At 46.2% G+C, this 16,408-nt stretch overlaps 2 protein-coding genes across 3 annotated transcripts in view; both read right to left on the bottom strand.

Moving 5' to 3' along the window:
• CNPY3 (canopy FGF signaling regulator 3) overlaps window positions 1–259 on the bottom strand; it is a 4,548-nt gene extending 4,289 nt beyond the window's left edge. The window contains exon 1 of the mRNA XM_026041740.1: window positions 254–259. Coding sequence (XP_025897525.1) covers window positions 254–259 — 6 coding nt within the window. The remainder of the gene's footprint in view (window positions 1–253) is intronic.
• POLR1B (RNA polymerase I subunit B) lies at window positions 180–14,697 on the bottom strand. 2 transcript variants are annotated; one of them, XM_026041732.1, is made up of 15 exons: window positions 14,608–14,697; window positions 14,176–14,343; window positions 13,117–13,263; window positions 12,117–12,249; window positions 10,893–11,029; window positions 9,544–9,767; window positions 8,374–8,545; window positions 7,373–7,544; window positions 6,238–6,519; window positions 5,508–5,641; window positions 4,900–5,070; window positions 4,194–4,350; window positions 3,059–3,255; window positions 2,409–2,662; window positions 180–1,644 (listed from the first exon to the last, which is right to left on the bottom strand). In XM_026041732.1, exons 2-15 carry the CDS (start codon window positions 14,290–14,292, stop codon window positions 759–761), a joined length of 3,183 nt encoding a protein of 1,060 aa, XP_025897517.1. In that variant the 5' UTR covers window positions 14,293–14,343; window positions 14,608–14,697; the 3' UTR covers window positions 180–758. The 2 variants fall into 2 exon arrangements, with proteins under 2 accessions (XP_025897517.1, XP_025897518.1); XM_026041733.1 differs by lacking the exon at window positions 14,608–14,697 and having other exon boundaries at window positions 6,238–6,420; window positions 14,176–14,329.
• Window positions 14,698–16,408: the final 1,711 nt, after the last annotated feature.

Raw genomic sequence — 16,408 nt, 5'->3', positions numbered from 1 at the left:
GCAACAGCGGGGGGACCAGCCTGAAACCGAACGTTTTATAGGAGGTACAAACGTAGAAAACTCTCAACAGCAGGTACAAAAGCGAGCGCCCCCGCTGCCCGCGGGGCGGCCCTGGGGCACCRGGACAAAGAGCGCGAGGCGGGAGCGACCCCCGCGGCTCTCCCTGGCCCCCACGGCCGGGGCAGCCCGGCAGAGAGGCCCCCTCTCTATCAACGCCAGGGGAAGGGGCCGCGGGGCCACGTGTCCAGCTCACCACCATGGCATGCGGCCTCCCCATCCCGCCCGGGCTTCCCAGCACGCTGCGACTTCCAGAGCTGCAGCTCGACGGGATGAAATAAGAGAGATAAAGCAGGTCCAATCACTCCAGCACGTAACCATCATTAAGGCATCGGTTTTGCAAGTGTCTTCTTAGAAAAAGGGAAAAAAAAAAATCGTGTTGTGTTGCTTTCCAGCATTCACTTCATGCTGATTTATGACCTTTTTCATCTTCCCAGCTGCAGCCGGTGCGGAGGCGCACCAGGAAGCACCGCTGCTTTCCGGCGGGGAGCCTGGTGGGAGCAGCGAGGGCCCCGCGCCGCCGTAGCCCGCGCTCCTCCGCGGAGGGCCAAGGGGCTGCACCGGCACCGCCGTTACGGCCCCGTGGCCTCGCAGAGGGCCCCGTCCCAACAGCACCAAACTAACGTCGCAACCGTGTGAAGAACCCGACAACTGYGTTAACGCTCACCACCGTCCGCGGGAGGAGGCAGGGGCCGGCGGAGCTACTCCACGTTGAGCGTCGTCTTTATGTTCATGGCTGCCAGCTCGGCCACGAAGTAGCGGAAGACGTGGGGGACGGGGACAACCTCGATGCCGTCGGCCTCGCCGCACACGGAGCACGAGTAGCGCCTGCTGCTGCTGCCGACGGAGGAGGAAGGCGGCGGCTGCTCGAGCACGGGGGACGTCATGCTCCCGCAGCTCGCGCACACGTAGGCTACGGMGCCGTCGGAGCAGTTGAAGAGACGGTCCTGCAGCAAGAAGGAGGTGCCGTGGGCGAGCAGGGCGTCGCGCTCCATCTCGCCAAAGCGAATGCCGCCTTCCACGTTCCTCCCTTTGACGGGCTGGTTGGTGACGCTGTCTCGGGGGCCCGTCGTCCTCACCTGGAACTTGTCTGAGACCATGTGGCGCAGGCGCTGGTAGTACACGACTCCCACGAAGATGTCCACCTCCAGCTCCAGGCCGCTCACGCCGCTGTACATCTTCTCGGTCCCGAAGAAATTGTACCCCGCACCCTGCAAGGTCTCCCCRAAGTATTTCAGAGCCGCGTTCTTCTCTGTGAAGGTGAAGGGGGTGGCGTCGTAGCAGACGCCGTGCAGCGCTGCCGCCTTGCCCGCCATGCTCTCAATTAACATCCCGATGGTCATACGGGAGGGAAAGCCGTGAGGGTTGAAGAGGATGTCCGGAACCATCCCGTTCTCCGTGAAGGGCATGTCCTCCACTGGCCACAGCTGGCTCAGGATGCCTTTCTGCCCGTGGCGGCTGGCAAACTTGTCTCCTATGGTGGGATTTCGGGGGACTCTCACGGTGATGCAAGCTTTCTTGAACTTCCCGGTGCCACGGTCATTACTGCACACCCTGATGTTGTCTACGATGCCAATTTCCTTGTTCCTGTGGGGAAAGGATCACAGCAAAAGTTGCAGGTGGACTAGTGTTTTTCTTAAGCTCGGAAAAGGAACAGAAGGAAAATAAAACTGCTTTGCAAGTCACATAGAACAGCATGGGACTGCTGGGGACCACTGCATTTCTAGAGAAAATACCGCTCAGTAGTAAGGGAAATCAGACTGTTAAAGAAACAGAGCTAGAATGCAACACACGGGTGTCACATACATTACCCTTTGGTTTGCCATTTTTAAATACCAGAAGCAGAGTGTTAATTTTCAGGAGATCAAGTGTTATCCATGATAAATAAATAAATAAATAAACCTACTACATCTGTACAGTGATGTGACAAGTAGAATCCCAGTGCCGATTTCTGTTGCTCTAAGGAAGGTTCTGCCCATCGATGAATTCCCCCTGTCTTGGTGGAGTATTAAAATAAAGAACTGGGCTCAGGGCAAAGCAGGGAGGAGAGCTCAGAGGACGGAGAGAGGAGCTGACGTGGCCTTTTTGCAAACAAGCTCCTCTGCTCAGAGGCAAGCAGCTCCTGTTGTGAAGCTTTCAGCACAAGCCACCTGCCCCTTCAGGGGACAATTAAAGAATAAATAGGCTTTGCCCAAATTCAGGGAGTTACTTCTTTTCCTTCTCTTCCAAGATCCTTATGACCGCATTTTTTGCAGGACTGCACCTGGTTTTCAGCAATTCTTTCGCAGTGTCCAAACGTAAGCAAGGTACAGACCACGAGCAAAACATAGCTGCTCCTTAGCTGCACTTACTGGTAGTACACAGTGAAGGCTTCCCCCGTGCTGATGTTCATGAAGCTGTAGAAAGGGTCCCCCGGCTGCAGGATGGAGCCAACGTAAGGCAGCCCGTCAGCATCCAGCTTCTCGGCGAGGTTCCCATCACCAGCCTTGACGCCAAAGACTAAGTTATCGCCTCCCCTGCTGGCTTTAAGGGACAGGTCAATGCTCTCCACCTTGATAACACTTCCATAGGCGAACCCTCTCTCCCAGGAAGATTTGTTCACAATCTAAAAAGCAAGAAGAAAAGAAAAAAGAGACTTGCTAATAACTTGAACAGAAAAATGCTTTCCCTTCTGCTCTGACACTTGCTTTTATAACATCACCTTCCCAAACTCAAGCTCCCAGTAAGTCAGCATTCCTACAGACCCAAACAACATCCTGCAGCTTCTATTTTTTTCCCATTTTTGCAAGCCTATCACCTTGCACACAGGAGCTCTGCTCTACTCGCATCTCTCTTGCACTACCTGCATTGGGCAAACACCAATTACATTTCTATATCTTCCCTAGCAGGGCCCATGGAGCAGCAGAAACGGGTTCCCCTCAGCTATGTTCTGCCCTTCTTCATAGCTTCCCACATCCAGCTGCTCAACAGAGCAGCAAGATTCCGTGTTTTGGCACCTTACCATAGCATCTTCCATGTCGTAGCCACTGTAGGAGATGACGGCCACGATGGAGTTGGTTCCAATCGGATAGCTGTCCATGTCATAGTAATCATACATGCTGGGCCTCACCAGGGGGCTCTGGGGGGTGTGAAGGTGGTACAGCTTGTTATCTGAGCGGTCCCTGTAGTTATACACTGGAAATCCCATGGTTTGCTTCCCTATAAAGASAGAAATCAAGCTGCACTTGGGGTCAACTCAAAGGTAAGCAATGATTCATCCTTCAGGTATCTTGTTAAAAAAAAGAGCTGGAAACAGAGGGGGATTATCAGCCTTTATAATCCCTGAAGTTGAATAAAGGCCCTAAGTCCTGCTACAAAACTGTTTCTATCAACCACAATATTCAGTTTGTTTCATATCACTAAATAGAGAATATTTGCAGTTTTGTGCCTTTTACAGAAATTTCAAAAATCCCCAGATGTGGCTTAAGTTTCACATAGTGAAGCAAAATGGCCATATTCTCAGGCCAAAAAAGCATTTGCTACTGCCAGTATAAACGTGCTGGCAAAGAAAGCAGATTTTGAGCATAGTGACATTAGAGGGATTAAAAAAAGGAAAACGTGATAATGTTTCAAGGTCCCTTTTCTGACTGTTGTATTACTGGCCTGCAGCAGATGGTCTCCCCAGAGTTGCAGTCAAGGCAGCACAGCTGCTCACTGAAAACAGACAGYAAAGACACTCCGTGCTACTGCAGAGCACGTACGCCAGCAACCAGTTAGGAATAGGTCAGCCTACCTCGCTCCCAGGGAGGACYGTTGGCAGTGCAGTTAGGAGATATTAAACCCCCCAAAAAGTTGCAAAGAGGTTGGCACCCCTTCCCTTGTTTGTATGGTCAATAACCACGACACAAAGAAAGCTCCAACCCTCCAAATCTCCCCAAGAGAAAAAAAACAAACAGGCARGCATCAGTGCAGCAGCTTAGAAATGCTCACTGCAAGGCTGCCAGGATGATAAACTTGATTTAATTTACTTTTTGAGACAACTGCTGGGGAGGACTGCTATTCTGGACTGTAAAGAGACACAMTGGAGCAGATCCAAGAGAGATTTCTTCCCTTTGCCCTGGCGTGGGGACTCGAGCGTTAGCTGCTAGGGCACGTACCCATCTGGCACTGGTACATGTTCCGAGGACTTTGGTTGTGGTCGGAGAAGGGGATGAGGTTGGCCACCACACTCAGGATGCTGTGAGGGAAGAGCTCCTGGTGAGTGGTCACGCCAGGCACGACCTCCGACTCCATGGCTGCAACATTCATGAAGATCTGCAGGAACCAAAACAGCGGCTGTCTCTTTGCCTTGTTCTCTTCAAGGGAGGAAAGCAAAATGAAGCTGCCTTCAACGTCTGCTCGTTCACTTCAGTTATATGGCTGTGCTTTATGTCTTCACCTTACTGTGTTAGCGGTCAAAAAAAGGAGCAGGCAACTGTCAAACTGGCCATCACATCACAGAGCACAGGGAAAGCACCTCTCAGACCAGGAAACTGCTGGAACACGTTGCTTTTCCTATCTCCCACTTTAAGTGGATTGCCAAGAGGTGACACACACAACAGCAACAACCCTCCTCAAAAGCTTCACTAAGTTAAAACCAAGAGATGTCAGTGATCCAAAAGATACCTACAGTTCACATGTAAAATGCGCAAGGAAGAAACATCGAAATAACCCAAACCCCCTTTATTGCCTCTTCCAGCTCTTCGACTCCAACTTGCAGGCCCTTCYTCTCACTTCCTTTCACGAGTATTTTGGAAGATGCCATTTTTGATGCAGGATACCTTGGCAATAGATAGCATGGCAAAGCAACCACACAGGCTCTACCTGTTCCAGGGTGCCGATCCATTCCTTCCTTCCAAAGGACAGGTTTCTGACCGGCCGCACCATCCGGCAAGGAGTAGTGAAAATGAACAACCCAGGGTACAAGCTAGGTTTTCCTGTCTTTGGGATAAGAACCACTTCCGCCCGTGCAGGAAATCTCTTCTCTTGTGTTATCTGTTGGCACAAAGAAATATCTGCTTAGAAACACACATCAGCACTGTTTTAGTGAATCTGCATTCAACTCCCACAGCGAAAACACCAGCTACAAACGTAGCTACARCATAAAACGGAGAATAGATTTTAAAAAATATTTCCAAAAAGATTTTCGCCGAGGAGTGACACCGAACATCTCTATCTTAAATCTTTCAAGGAGGAAGAAAAAAAAAAAAAGTGTCTGTGACAACAAATAGTTCACAAACTGAGAGACCAGATATGCGGACAAACTGAAACGCTCACGTCAGTAACACCATCCTACCAAAGATAACTTATAGAGTCAGTGGAAAAAGAAACGACAAGTAGAAGTTAACAAACAACAACAAAGCTCCAAGCGTGTAGTTTTGACCAGTGTATCTTGAGATGGTGTAGCTGCATCATGTTTTAAACACCACAACCTTGAACCGCCGGAGGGTTTCTGCAATCTGCGGCGCCAGCTCCTGCTCCACCCAGCCCACCACGGAGCCGTCCAACACCACTCGGTAACACTCGGCATAGGGCTTGCCTGGAGTGCCATCGATGGGAGTGACACCTGTGAAGCAGGGAAGTTATTGCCACAAGAAGCCACCGAAAAGCATTTCAAGGCATTAAAAACAACTTCTACCATTGCACAAAATGAAGAGGCAGAGCTGTAGGTTACTTAATGGAAAACATCAAATATTCACAACCTAAGTAAGGCACTTCCCCTGCCCTTACTTTTCTGGATGAAACAATCTGACTGCCGCAATAATTAGCTGTAATATAATTTAGCAGTCACCAACGACACTACAAAAGTGACTGTTTCTCCCAATATCTTTGCCTGGACTGTGCCCTTCCTTGGGTTTAGGTGAACGTGTTCACTCTACAGGATACAGCCTCGAGGCATATTCTGAACACTGTATTCTCCAAAAAGTTTTAACACTTGATAAGCACAAGCTTATTCATTTCCAAGCTACTCATATTATACTTACATACATAAGCCTAAGTTTAATGGCGACTTGCCATTAGACAGAAGCACAATAAAAGTAGGTTTATCTCAATTTYTGATTTTATGAATTTACAGTGTTGGTACTTGGAGAACATTTCACAGCTACAAAAAATGAAAAAGGAAGATTCACTTAGTGAAGAGATCGAGCCAGTAAAACAWACCTAGGGAACACAGCAGAAGTGGAAGGTCTGCCACAGGCACCATCTCCGTGACTATTTCACACACAGCTGTCATGTGGTTCATGAGACCACAGGGCTCTCCATCTGGGGTGTCCACAGGGCACAGGAAGCCCCAGGACTCGGGCAGCAGCTTGCGCACAGTCGTGGTCCTCATCTGGGAAAAGGCTGAGCCCCTGTGTATGCAGCGGAAGTGAGACAGGTAGCGAACAAAATTCAGCTTGTCTCCTACCACACACAGACCGGTGTCCTGCAGCATGCCCAAGCCTTCGAGGAAAACAAACAAAAAACCCCAGGTTTGGGTCAGCAACGTAATACTCTATGTATCTCATCAAAGCTGTAGGTCATTTTAACATTTTTCACTAAAAAGAACTAAAGAGGCTCACACAGTTCCCAGCACTATAAGACACAGAGGTACTCAAGTATCTCTGTGAACTGCTGYGGCCAAAAGACTTTAAATTTCAAACTGTGGCTTAAAATCCAATTCCTTTTTAAAAAAATTAAGTCATTGCTCAACAAAAATTAAATCTGCTCAACGAAACGATCTGGAAACTTGCACCTAACATCCAAGACATTTTTAAGAACTCTGCAGTGTCAAATGAATGTTTCTGGTGGGCAGCCAATTACTTCATCACGCTACATGGCTTAAGGAAGCGTTATGGAATCTGAAATGTACAGAGTAAGGGCAGYTTCTCTCTGTTTGAGCTCACATGACAGATGGTGCAACTGTGAAAAACATTTCTTAGTTTGTATCTAAGAAGAAATAACCTTTCAGAGAACAAATGAAAACACTTGTTGATTTGGCTCATGCTAAGTTGAGGTTCAATTATTTATCTGGGTAGAGCCGCAATTCTAATGAGGAAGGTTATGCTGTACCCATGCAGTAAATCTACGTTTGCACAAAAATCTCATCTTTTTCTCTTAATCCTCCTCCCCCAACCACTACCTCCTTAAATCATTCACAGAGGATAATATCTACACAAAAACAGCTATTTTCAGTTAAGAGTTCTTCAGTTTTCTATGCTTTTTTCCCCCTCATTCTTCTTAGCAACAATAGAAATAAAAAAGGCAAAAAAAAAAAAAAAAAAAAAAAAGAGGCTTCCTGAGCCTGAAGATTTACCAGTTTTAGAGCGCAGGTTACCAGTCGCAAGCAGGTACTCAAAGGGCTTGGTAAAGTCTGCTGCCAGGCCAAAAGCCTTCATCAAGTTGTCTGTATTTATACTGATATCTGCCTTTTCTGTTCTCTTCTCCAAAACAAACCTCACAGAATGCAACCAGCTTTCGAGCCTCTCCTATGGGTTGAGAGCGRGAGATTTACACTTAAAATAGGAAAACGATGGAGCAAATTAGAACCTGACATTTCTTGTGAGCAAGGTTAAGTTTACAGGACAGAAATCCTTGGAAACCAACAGGATAGACAGTTTCAAGGAATTTAGTATTTTTTCAACCTTATTTCTTACACTGCCTTGGTCCTACCAGAATATTCATAGTTTCAGACCAACAGAGACCTGCCAGCAAAAAGCATATCCAGACTCACCTGTTTGCTGGCAGCAGGCCCAAATAGTACTAAAATGCTTCACAGAAAACACWTTTAATATTATTTCTAAGTCACTGAGAAACCTCAGATAGTAAAAGTTCTATTAGTCTTTCAACAAAGCAATGCTAGAGAATATTTTAGCTAAAAGGGTGAAACAAGACGCTGTTAAGAATGAGTTAGCTGGTAACTCAAGGAAATATCTTTCCTTGGAGATCGCTACTACTTCACAATGTTTTTCATGGTTTACTCAAACTTTTCCTGAAAGGAAAGAAAGGGACAGAGTATTTTTCTTGTACATTTGTCACATGAAACAGAGCAGCAAGTCTGCAATGAGGCAGATTAACTGCTTTAGCACTAATAACTTGATGCAACAGATGTTGCCCCCAGACCCTCTTTGAATACTACAAGGATAAGATATTCCTTTTCCCCCAGATTTGCAAGTGTATGGGACACTTTCATTTGTTCCAGCAGGCTCTGAGGCTGTTTCTTTCAGAATTTATATAGTCTTTTATTTAGCAAATTTAGTATGCTATTGTCCTAGTGCGACAGCCAAGTTGTCTGGTTTAAATCCCTCAAGACCTCACCTTTAAGAACATAAGGAAGAGCTGTCCTGGTGTAAGCACTTCTTGATTCATCAGGCTGTCTGGGTTATCCTCCATGCACTCCCCTTTGGCAAACGCGTGCAGCTTGCGGGTCATCATACAAAGCAGGTAGAATTTTTCAGTTCGATTTGTCAAGTGTATGCAGATGCACTTGCTGCAGAAAGAGGAAAAGGACAATTAACAGCATTTTTTTYCATGCCAGTTGTTTTTCAAGCTCGTCATAAATAATCTCACAACAAATTCTTTAGCTAAAAGAAAAAAAAGCGCTTTCCCAGTCATCCTTAATATTATGTGAAAATTTCACGAGAGACAGAGATTGAATAGAGAAATGACAATCTTGTTTTAAYACGAGACCAGTTTTATCAGGAATACACCAATGTTAGTCTTACACACACTAGACACTTTCACATGATGTAGGCAGTTTATGTATGTGATGCAGACAGGCAAACACAGGCAGGCTGCCTGGATATTTCCAGCCATCTGATCACTTCCTATGTACAAGTATTGTAAAAGAGCTGGGAATCACAAGTGATCTGTTTTAAAGGCTTACTAAGCTCTCAAAGAACATGCACACACCTCGCTGGAAAAAAACTAAGATATAGTTGAACGCTTGTCATGCTCCCACAGCCTCAAAGCTACCCTTCCATTCCTACCCAACTTTTTTCCGGGGATTTTAAAGCACCATCTTGTTTCTACTATTTTTAGAAACAAATGTAATTCTTCTAGTAATAGTGGTCAATGACCGCACAAAATAAGTGCTGCAAAGCGTAGTATCTCCTTTCAAAAAACTGAGCCTTGAGCAGTCCATGACTTCATCCTGTCTGTTCCTCTCTTTTTTCATCTGGAATATTTATGATTTTCATTAAATACACCACAAAATCATGTTTAAATAGGAAATGGTAATGTCTCCTGAAAGCAGACAGCTCCATTTTGTGGATGCTCATATCAGCCTGCACAGAACCATATTTCTGAATCCCAAAGATACAGATTATCACTAATAGCATGAAGCCTTGACAAAACCATCTGCCATTATATAAGCGCACGGGAAACCCACAACAAACACAATTTGATACAACATAGCAGTCTTCTTAAAAGTCACCTATAGTTCTGAAACAAGTCAACTGAGGCACCCGCTGCTAACTGCATACCCACTTCAAAATGAAGTCGGCGGCCTGCTCGTTGCTGTACCACTCAGGAAGGTTCAGTTTTACTCGGAAGCTCTTTCCCAGGTAGTTGAGGACTTGTTGTTGGGTAGTGCAGCCTGCATCCAAAACTGCTCTCAGCATTTCAGCAACGCAGTTCACATAAAAGGTGTCGTCTTCCTTCTCTTTGACCAGCTCTTCAAATATCTGGTAGTCTGAGAAATTAACTAGTGCCTGAGGGGCAGAAATGGATGAGGTCAGAAAGCAAAACAGTTGCAGCAATGTCTGACCCAAAAACAGAGGAGCAGGAGCAAATCACTCCATTGATTTATGTTTTAACTCCTCTAGAAATACCCTTCCACCACACAAACTGTAAAAATACTCTGCAGCTGAAGTTCAAGGGAATGGCCTTCTGTTTAGGTAATATTTACCTACAATTCTGTAGAATGATCTCACTGACAGCCATGAATTGGCTACTGTCTCAAGCTAATTATGCTCATGCAATTCAAGAAGTGATTCTGTGTTTTAGAAAGAATTCTCTTTAGCTTCAGCACTTCGTTACTAAAGCTCCCTCTTACATCCAGTATCCTTAGCTCTTAGTTTTATAAGTTTCCAAATCGTTTAAGTCAGGGGCAGGCGATTACTTTGCCCACCAGTGACTTCCATATCTACTGACAATATTCACTCATCATTAAATTACTTCTCTGCATAAAMGACAGAAATTTCAGTATTTGGATGGAGAAAAACTTCTGCCTGTTGTCTGAAGATCAGTATAAATCCATCCACAGTACTCAGACCAGTCTAGTTTTTGTTTCTTGTTTGTTTCTTGTCTCCCAATTCTTCATTCCTTACAGCTCCAACAAGAAACAGCTTTTTTTTTTCCCCTCAAAAGAGGAGACCGTTCACCAGTTTACATTTAGATGGGTCAACCTGACTGAACCGATTAACACTGTTCACTCGGTGAACGCTTACTGATTCTGYGCGAATCATTCCTTTTAAGAATGATTCAAGAAGATTTTAAGAAGGGGAAAAAAAAAAAGAAAAAGAAAGATTGAAATCTTTTACATCAAATGGAATATTCTAAKCTCTTCCAAGAGTTAATCTTCCAGACCACTTGGTATCCAATGAAACCTTTGTATAGCTCTCCCCTCCTGTCTTTACCCAATTGCTCTGCTGCAACTCTGTGCTTCATTATACGCATGGGCTTGGTTTGGTATCCAGTTCTTCGGATGAGACAGGAAGGATGACTGAAAATATCCCGTATGGAATTAACTACTCAATCGTTACTCAAAAAACCCAAACGTTTAGCAAAACTTTTGTCTTTGCTCAACACAGAAAACACAAGCACAGGTTATTTACCTTCAGAGCAAACCCCAAAGGCAGGAAAAACAACTCCTTCTGAAAAATGAAGTTCAGCATCACACAACCATTTTCCAAGTAGTGAAGGTTCATATTTATTGCCGTGTGCTCATCCTTAACACAGTGCAACATTACTCCTGTAAAAAATAAACACAAGCAAAGAGCAAGGTGAGCTGCACTGAGCCAACTGACCACATTCTTGTGATGTGTCCAGACAAGCATGAGTTACAGGTTTCATTACAAAAATCTAGGCATTTCATGCTTTAGAACACAAGGTAGAGATCTGCTGTCCATCTCAAATAAATATGCCAGTTCAGATCAATTTTTAATGGACATATGCCTACAGRGTAGCTGGCATATTTACTGATGGCTCAGAAGACGCATAAGGGTTTTAAGAAAGGGAAAGTTCCAAGTCTCAACTGTCCTGCCTATAATTTTAGGTTAGGATTACAGCAATATAACAAGAACTTCTCCTAAATTCACTCCGGCTCAAGTTTCTTATTTTTGTGAGAGGATGGTACCTTTGATGTAGTGTCTCTTGGTCCTACTACGTCCTGTTCACTGCAGGGCAAGGAAAAAATAAAACGAATGGGAACTGTTTAAACTGGCACTGCCTTTAAACTTACTCCTGTGGAATGACACAGTTCAGTCAAATTAGCAGATGGTAACTTCTAAGTTTAGAAATACAGACAAGATGACTTAGTTGATTTTTTAAACTTGATTTACTGAGTTTATGTGAGAAAGTTGCAGGACAACCAAGAGTCTAATCTGCTTTACATAGATAACAATTGCCACCTTGAAATGCAAAAGAAAACAAATTCAGTTAAAGGACTTAATCGGTTCATGCTGTTTTCTACTAAAACTACAGCTTCAGTAATACCTTCTGCAAAACAAATGGCTTCATTTACTCCAAAGATCTAGAACAAAAGTTCTAGAGGTCTGCAAGGGTACAAGAAGTCTAGAACACAGTCTTCTTGCTCAGCACAGATAGTTCACACAACCGTGAACTCTGCCTCAGAAGAAAAAAACATGCTTCATGCTTGCACCATTATGGCGTTATTGATCCTTTATTTTTCTATGTAGTAAAACTCACCTCAAAATATAAGTATTTGCCAAGAACTGCACCAAAACTAACTATCAAATTATCAGTTACAGTTAGTCAGCCCCTCCTGTTTGTCCTCTAGTAGTTACTTGACAGTTGCTGCCAGAAATCGTTCAGCTTACCGTACTCTGTGAAACCAGGGCCTCTGTTTTTCCATTTGTGTCTTGTCATGGCAAGAGGGAAATTCCGCCTGGGCATAATCAACATTCGAACAACTTTTTCTAAGCCATTAATTATAAAGTAGCCTCCCATTTCCTGGCAGAAAAAGAAAAACATTATACAGTTTAAGCAAACAAACAAACAAAAAAAGGATATTTTAAATTATTATAACTACAAAACACATAGCACAACATATATCTGAGCACTGTATTTGGAAAGGCTACACTTGCCACCACTGAATATTAAATTTAACTTTAGCAGATAGTGCAAGAAAGGGCAGCACATTCCACAGTTTGTTTGTTTTCCTGTGGAAAACAAAACAAACTGTGACCAGCTAAGCAGTTTCAAAAAGCTGTCATGAACTTTTTTACTTAAAAAAAGTAGACACTTTGAAAACCTCATTTCAAAATTTCAGATCAAGAAGGATCTTCGGCACACAAAACCTCTTTTTAGTTTGATATAAGCTTAACACACAAGGTAATAGACCCCCAAAGTGGATGTCATTGTACTGAAAGTCTTTTTTTCTCAAGTTATACTACGCATAAAGGTGCAAGTGGCATGGTAGGGATCCAGCAATAGTGAAGCATTCTGGATTCTTTCATAGTTTGCTTGCTCTTCAATATTTTCCTGAATATTTCTGCTTGATCTCCAAACAAATCACAATATCTGAATACAAAATAGTTTAGTGCTGTATTTTTTTTTAATTGCCCTTATTTGACATGCCGAGACACCTAAAAAAAGCWGCAGAAAGGAACTCAGAAAAAAGTCTTTCTCAATCCCTGGGTGTCAAATCTTTGCCTCCTCAGATGTCCACTCTCAGTTACATGGTCTCAACTACCAGCAACAGTAGAGAATTTATATAATGGAAATGCAGCTACTAGCTAAAGCCCTTTAAAGGAAGGCAGGCTTTACACAGTACTCATACAAAACACAGATTTTCTCGATTCACAAGAATACACTTACTTCTTCTTCCTCATGGTGCTGGATGAGCTCTTGAGCAGAAAAATTATAGAGGTTGCACAATTTAGACTTCACCATGATTGGAATATACCCCAGCGGCTGTTTAATGGTCCCTTGTGGAATGTCATTCACTGACCAGCAGATATCAGCCTAAAACACCACACAAAGGGTTAAGCAAATTAAGGTTCCTGCTTTCTTTTCTATATATTAATATTGCAYGCCCAATAAAATGACAATAAGCACACTTCTATCCATGTGGACAAAACATGACAGTAATCATAGCAAAAGGCAGATTTAACAGATTTAGAGATAAATATTAGGCTTTGGAAAACAGTCAACATTGATTTGCAGATGGAAATCAGACAAATCTAGACCTATGAAAAGAAACTGCTAGAAAAAGTGGAAAAACACTGTAAATGCTCAGTGGGAGGAGATCAACAGTAGAAGCCTACAGAGATCTTTCCCAAGGTTCTAATTAAGATTCCCAAGATTCTATTTAAAATGTGTTCATTACTGATCTAAAAAGTGAGAAGGTAAAGGYGGTTTGCTTAAGAAGGTATTTCATTTACAATAATAAGACGTAACAGAGGGTATATGGAAGGAACCCTTGTCTGTAAGGAGCAAGGTGATAAAATGCACAGTGGGAAAAAAAAATCCTTAATTTTATATGCAGAATGATGGGCTCTAAAGTGGCTACTGCCACTCAGGAAAGAATTTTTTTTTTATTATACCATGAAAACAACTCAATAGAGTAATCAAGTYTTGGGAACTGCCAGGAAAAGCAACAAAAATGCCACTGTGCCTCTCTACATCCGCGGTTCACCCTACACCGAATCCTCTGCACAGTTCTAGTCTCAAGCACAACCAGAGGTTCCAGTTCCGTAGCTGAAGTCCAAACAAATTTGAGGAGAAACGAGAAATGAGCTTCGGTTAGCACTGCTCTCATTGAAGTAGTTATGCTACGCTACWCTGTGGACCCTCTCCAGGGTCTCGTGTTCTCGAGACGCTGGAGAATCACGGTGCGCTCCCTACAGCCTCTGCCCCTGTTCCCTGTACACTCACGGTTATTTTGCCCCGATACGTGCTCCGAAGGCCCCTGCACTCCGCCGGGTAGACCTTCATGTCCTGGCAGATGGTCCCCTTGGGCACCATTGGGGGAGAGATGGAGATGGCGACCATGGCCAGCGAGACACGCTCGCCTCTCAGGGCGAACTCCACCGGGTGCAGATCCTGCAACAGAAAAACGGGCGCGATCACACCTAAGCATATGGGTATTATACATACATACACACACTTAGATATTAACACACAGATATTAGTAATGCGTATGTTAACTATGGCTATACACTTATTCCAAACATATATAGGTCRGAAGCCAGGGGGCCGCCGGTGCCGCCTGCCGCTCTCCCAACCCACCCCCTGGCTCCCTGACTTGCTCCCACCCCAAAGGGCCCGCAGCTCCCGCTCCCGCACCCATTTTGTCGCTGCCCCCACCTGCACGGCGCGGTAGACGCCCTCGCTGATGGCGTAGTTGAAGGACTCGATGTGCGCCGCGGGCAGGTCGCGGCGGGCCTCGCCGCGGGGCCGGTAGCGGGGCCGCGGGCGCAGCCGGTGAGGGTCGCCGCCGTCGCCGCCCGCCGCCATGTCCGCCGCCGTGCCCGCCGCCATGCTGCCGCCCGCCCCGCCCCGCCGCGCGGCCTGCCGGGATGCCCGCGGGGCGGGGCTAGGGAGGACGCGCRGGGTCGCCTTCCTCGGCCCCGCCCCCTCCCGGCGTTTGCTCCGCCYCCATCTGCCCGCGCAGGCGCAACAGAGTCTGGAGAAACGGCCACGGGCTCTCGCCCCGCCCCCTCACAACCTTTGCTCCGCCCCCCGCTTCGCCGCGCAGGCGCAGCAGCGCCGCGAGAAACGGCCGCGTGCTCCCGCCCCGGCTTCTCGTGGGGTTGGCTCCACCCCCCGCCTGTCCGCGCATGCGCAGCAGCGACGCACGTGACAACCGCCYGCGAGCACGTGGCCCGCTGCCACCTGTGTCCCCCAGAATTGTGTCCCCCTGTGCACCCCAGCCATRTTCCCCCACGGCGGTGTCCCCCAGAACGTGTCCCCTCGGCCCTGCCGCCCCGAGGCCATGTCCCCCAAGGACCGTGTACCCCAAGGGCMATGTCCCCCCAGCCATGTCCCCTCGTGACACAGCCACGCCATTTCCCCCAGGGCCATATCCGTGTACCACCCTGCCACGAGGTGCCCACGTCCCCCAGGGCTCGCCAAGCCGTCTCCTCCCCACATATCCCGCGCCRCCACCAGGGCATGGGACACATGGAGCTGTTCCTGCCTGATCCGCCAGCCCCCAGGTTCCAGCAATGCTCCAGCCTCTGAGATTTCCTATTTTCGTTTTTTTAATGATGGTCGAGGACAGACTGGAATACAGACACCTGAGGACCAGGAGCGCTTGGAAAACATGGCGCAGGGCCCCGTCACCAAGAGCTCTGCGCGTCCACCCCAGATTTGGCCCCCAACCCTCCCAGGCCTGTTGTTTTCCGCAGACTATTGCGGCCGAAACTGATAATGACACGGTTATTAACTTTTAACTTACAACACAGCGCCGCTTTCCTGGTGGAGGGCAGCCCTCGAAGAACAAGAAATGTTTGGACCAGGGCATGCAAGCAGTTCCAAAGGGCTTGGATTATAGTAGGGGATGGGATGTGGGCTGCTTGGGCCAAGCTGCTTTCCAGCTTTCTGGAAAACCCTGGGGTTCTCTGCAGGCTGCAGCCAGCCATGGGATTTGGGGAATCATTATTAAGATGGGATGGGAGAAGCCGTATGGGAATGAAGTGTGACCCAGGCTCCAGCTGGACCAGACCCTGCTGGAAAACACAACTGGAGCATCTGGATTTGAAACCCTCTTTGGACGGAGTAATGGGTGGAATGGGAGACAACTGCTAAGCCTGTGGCAGTTGAGCAGCAGAAATACACTGTTTGGGGAAGTATCTCAGTGCACCCTGAGGTGAAATAGGGGGGAAAAGGCCTTGGGGCTGTGCAGAGGTTTCTCAGTCACTGCTCCTCCTAGCTCTATCAGCTGGGCTGGTAAAAGATGCCACTTTCCCCTGCATCCAGGCTGCTTTCCCAGCCTAATCTCACTCGTGTTATATACGCCAAGGAAAGAATGTTTTGGTTTTTGAATTCACGGAAAGGGAAAATAAAGAGGAGTCTAGCACCTTAGGGATATTTCATTTCTTCACAATCTTYCTTTCTTTGGAGACCAGGTAGCTTTGCAAGTCAAAAACACCTTTTACAGCCTACA

This window comes from Nothoprocta perdicaria, unplaced genomic scaffold, assembly GCF_003342845.1.
Source record: "Nothoprocta perdicaria isolate Ctin4 unplaced genomic scaffold, notPer1 scaffold_290, whole genome shotgun sequence".
Taxonomy (NCBI): domain Eukaryota; kingdom Metazoa; phylum Chordata; class Aves; order Tinamiformes; family Tinamidae; genus Nothoprocta; species Nothoprocta perdicaria.
Note: the sequence above shows the minus strand (reverse complement) of the source record. Positions and strands in the feature narration are given on the sequence as shown.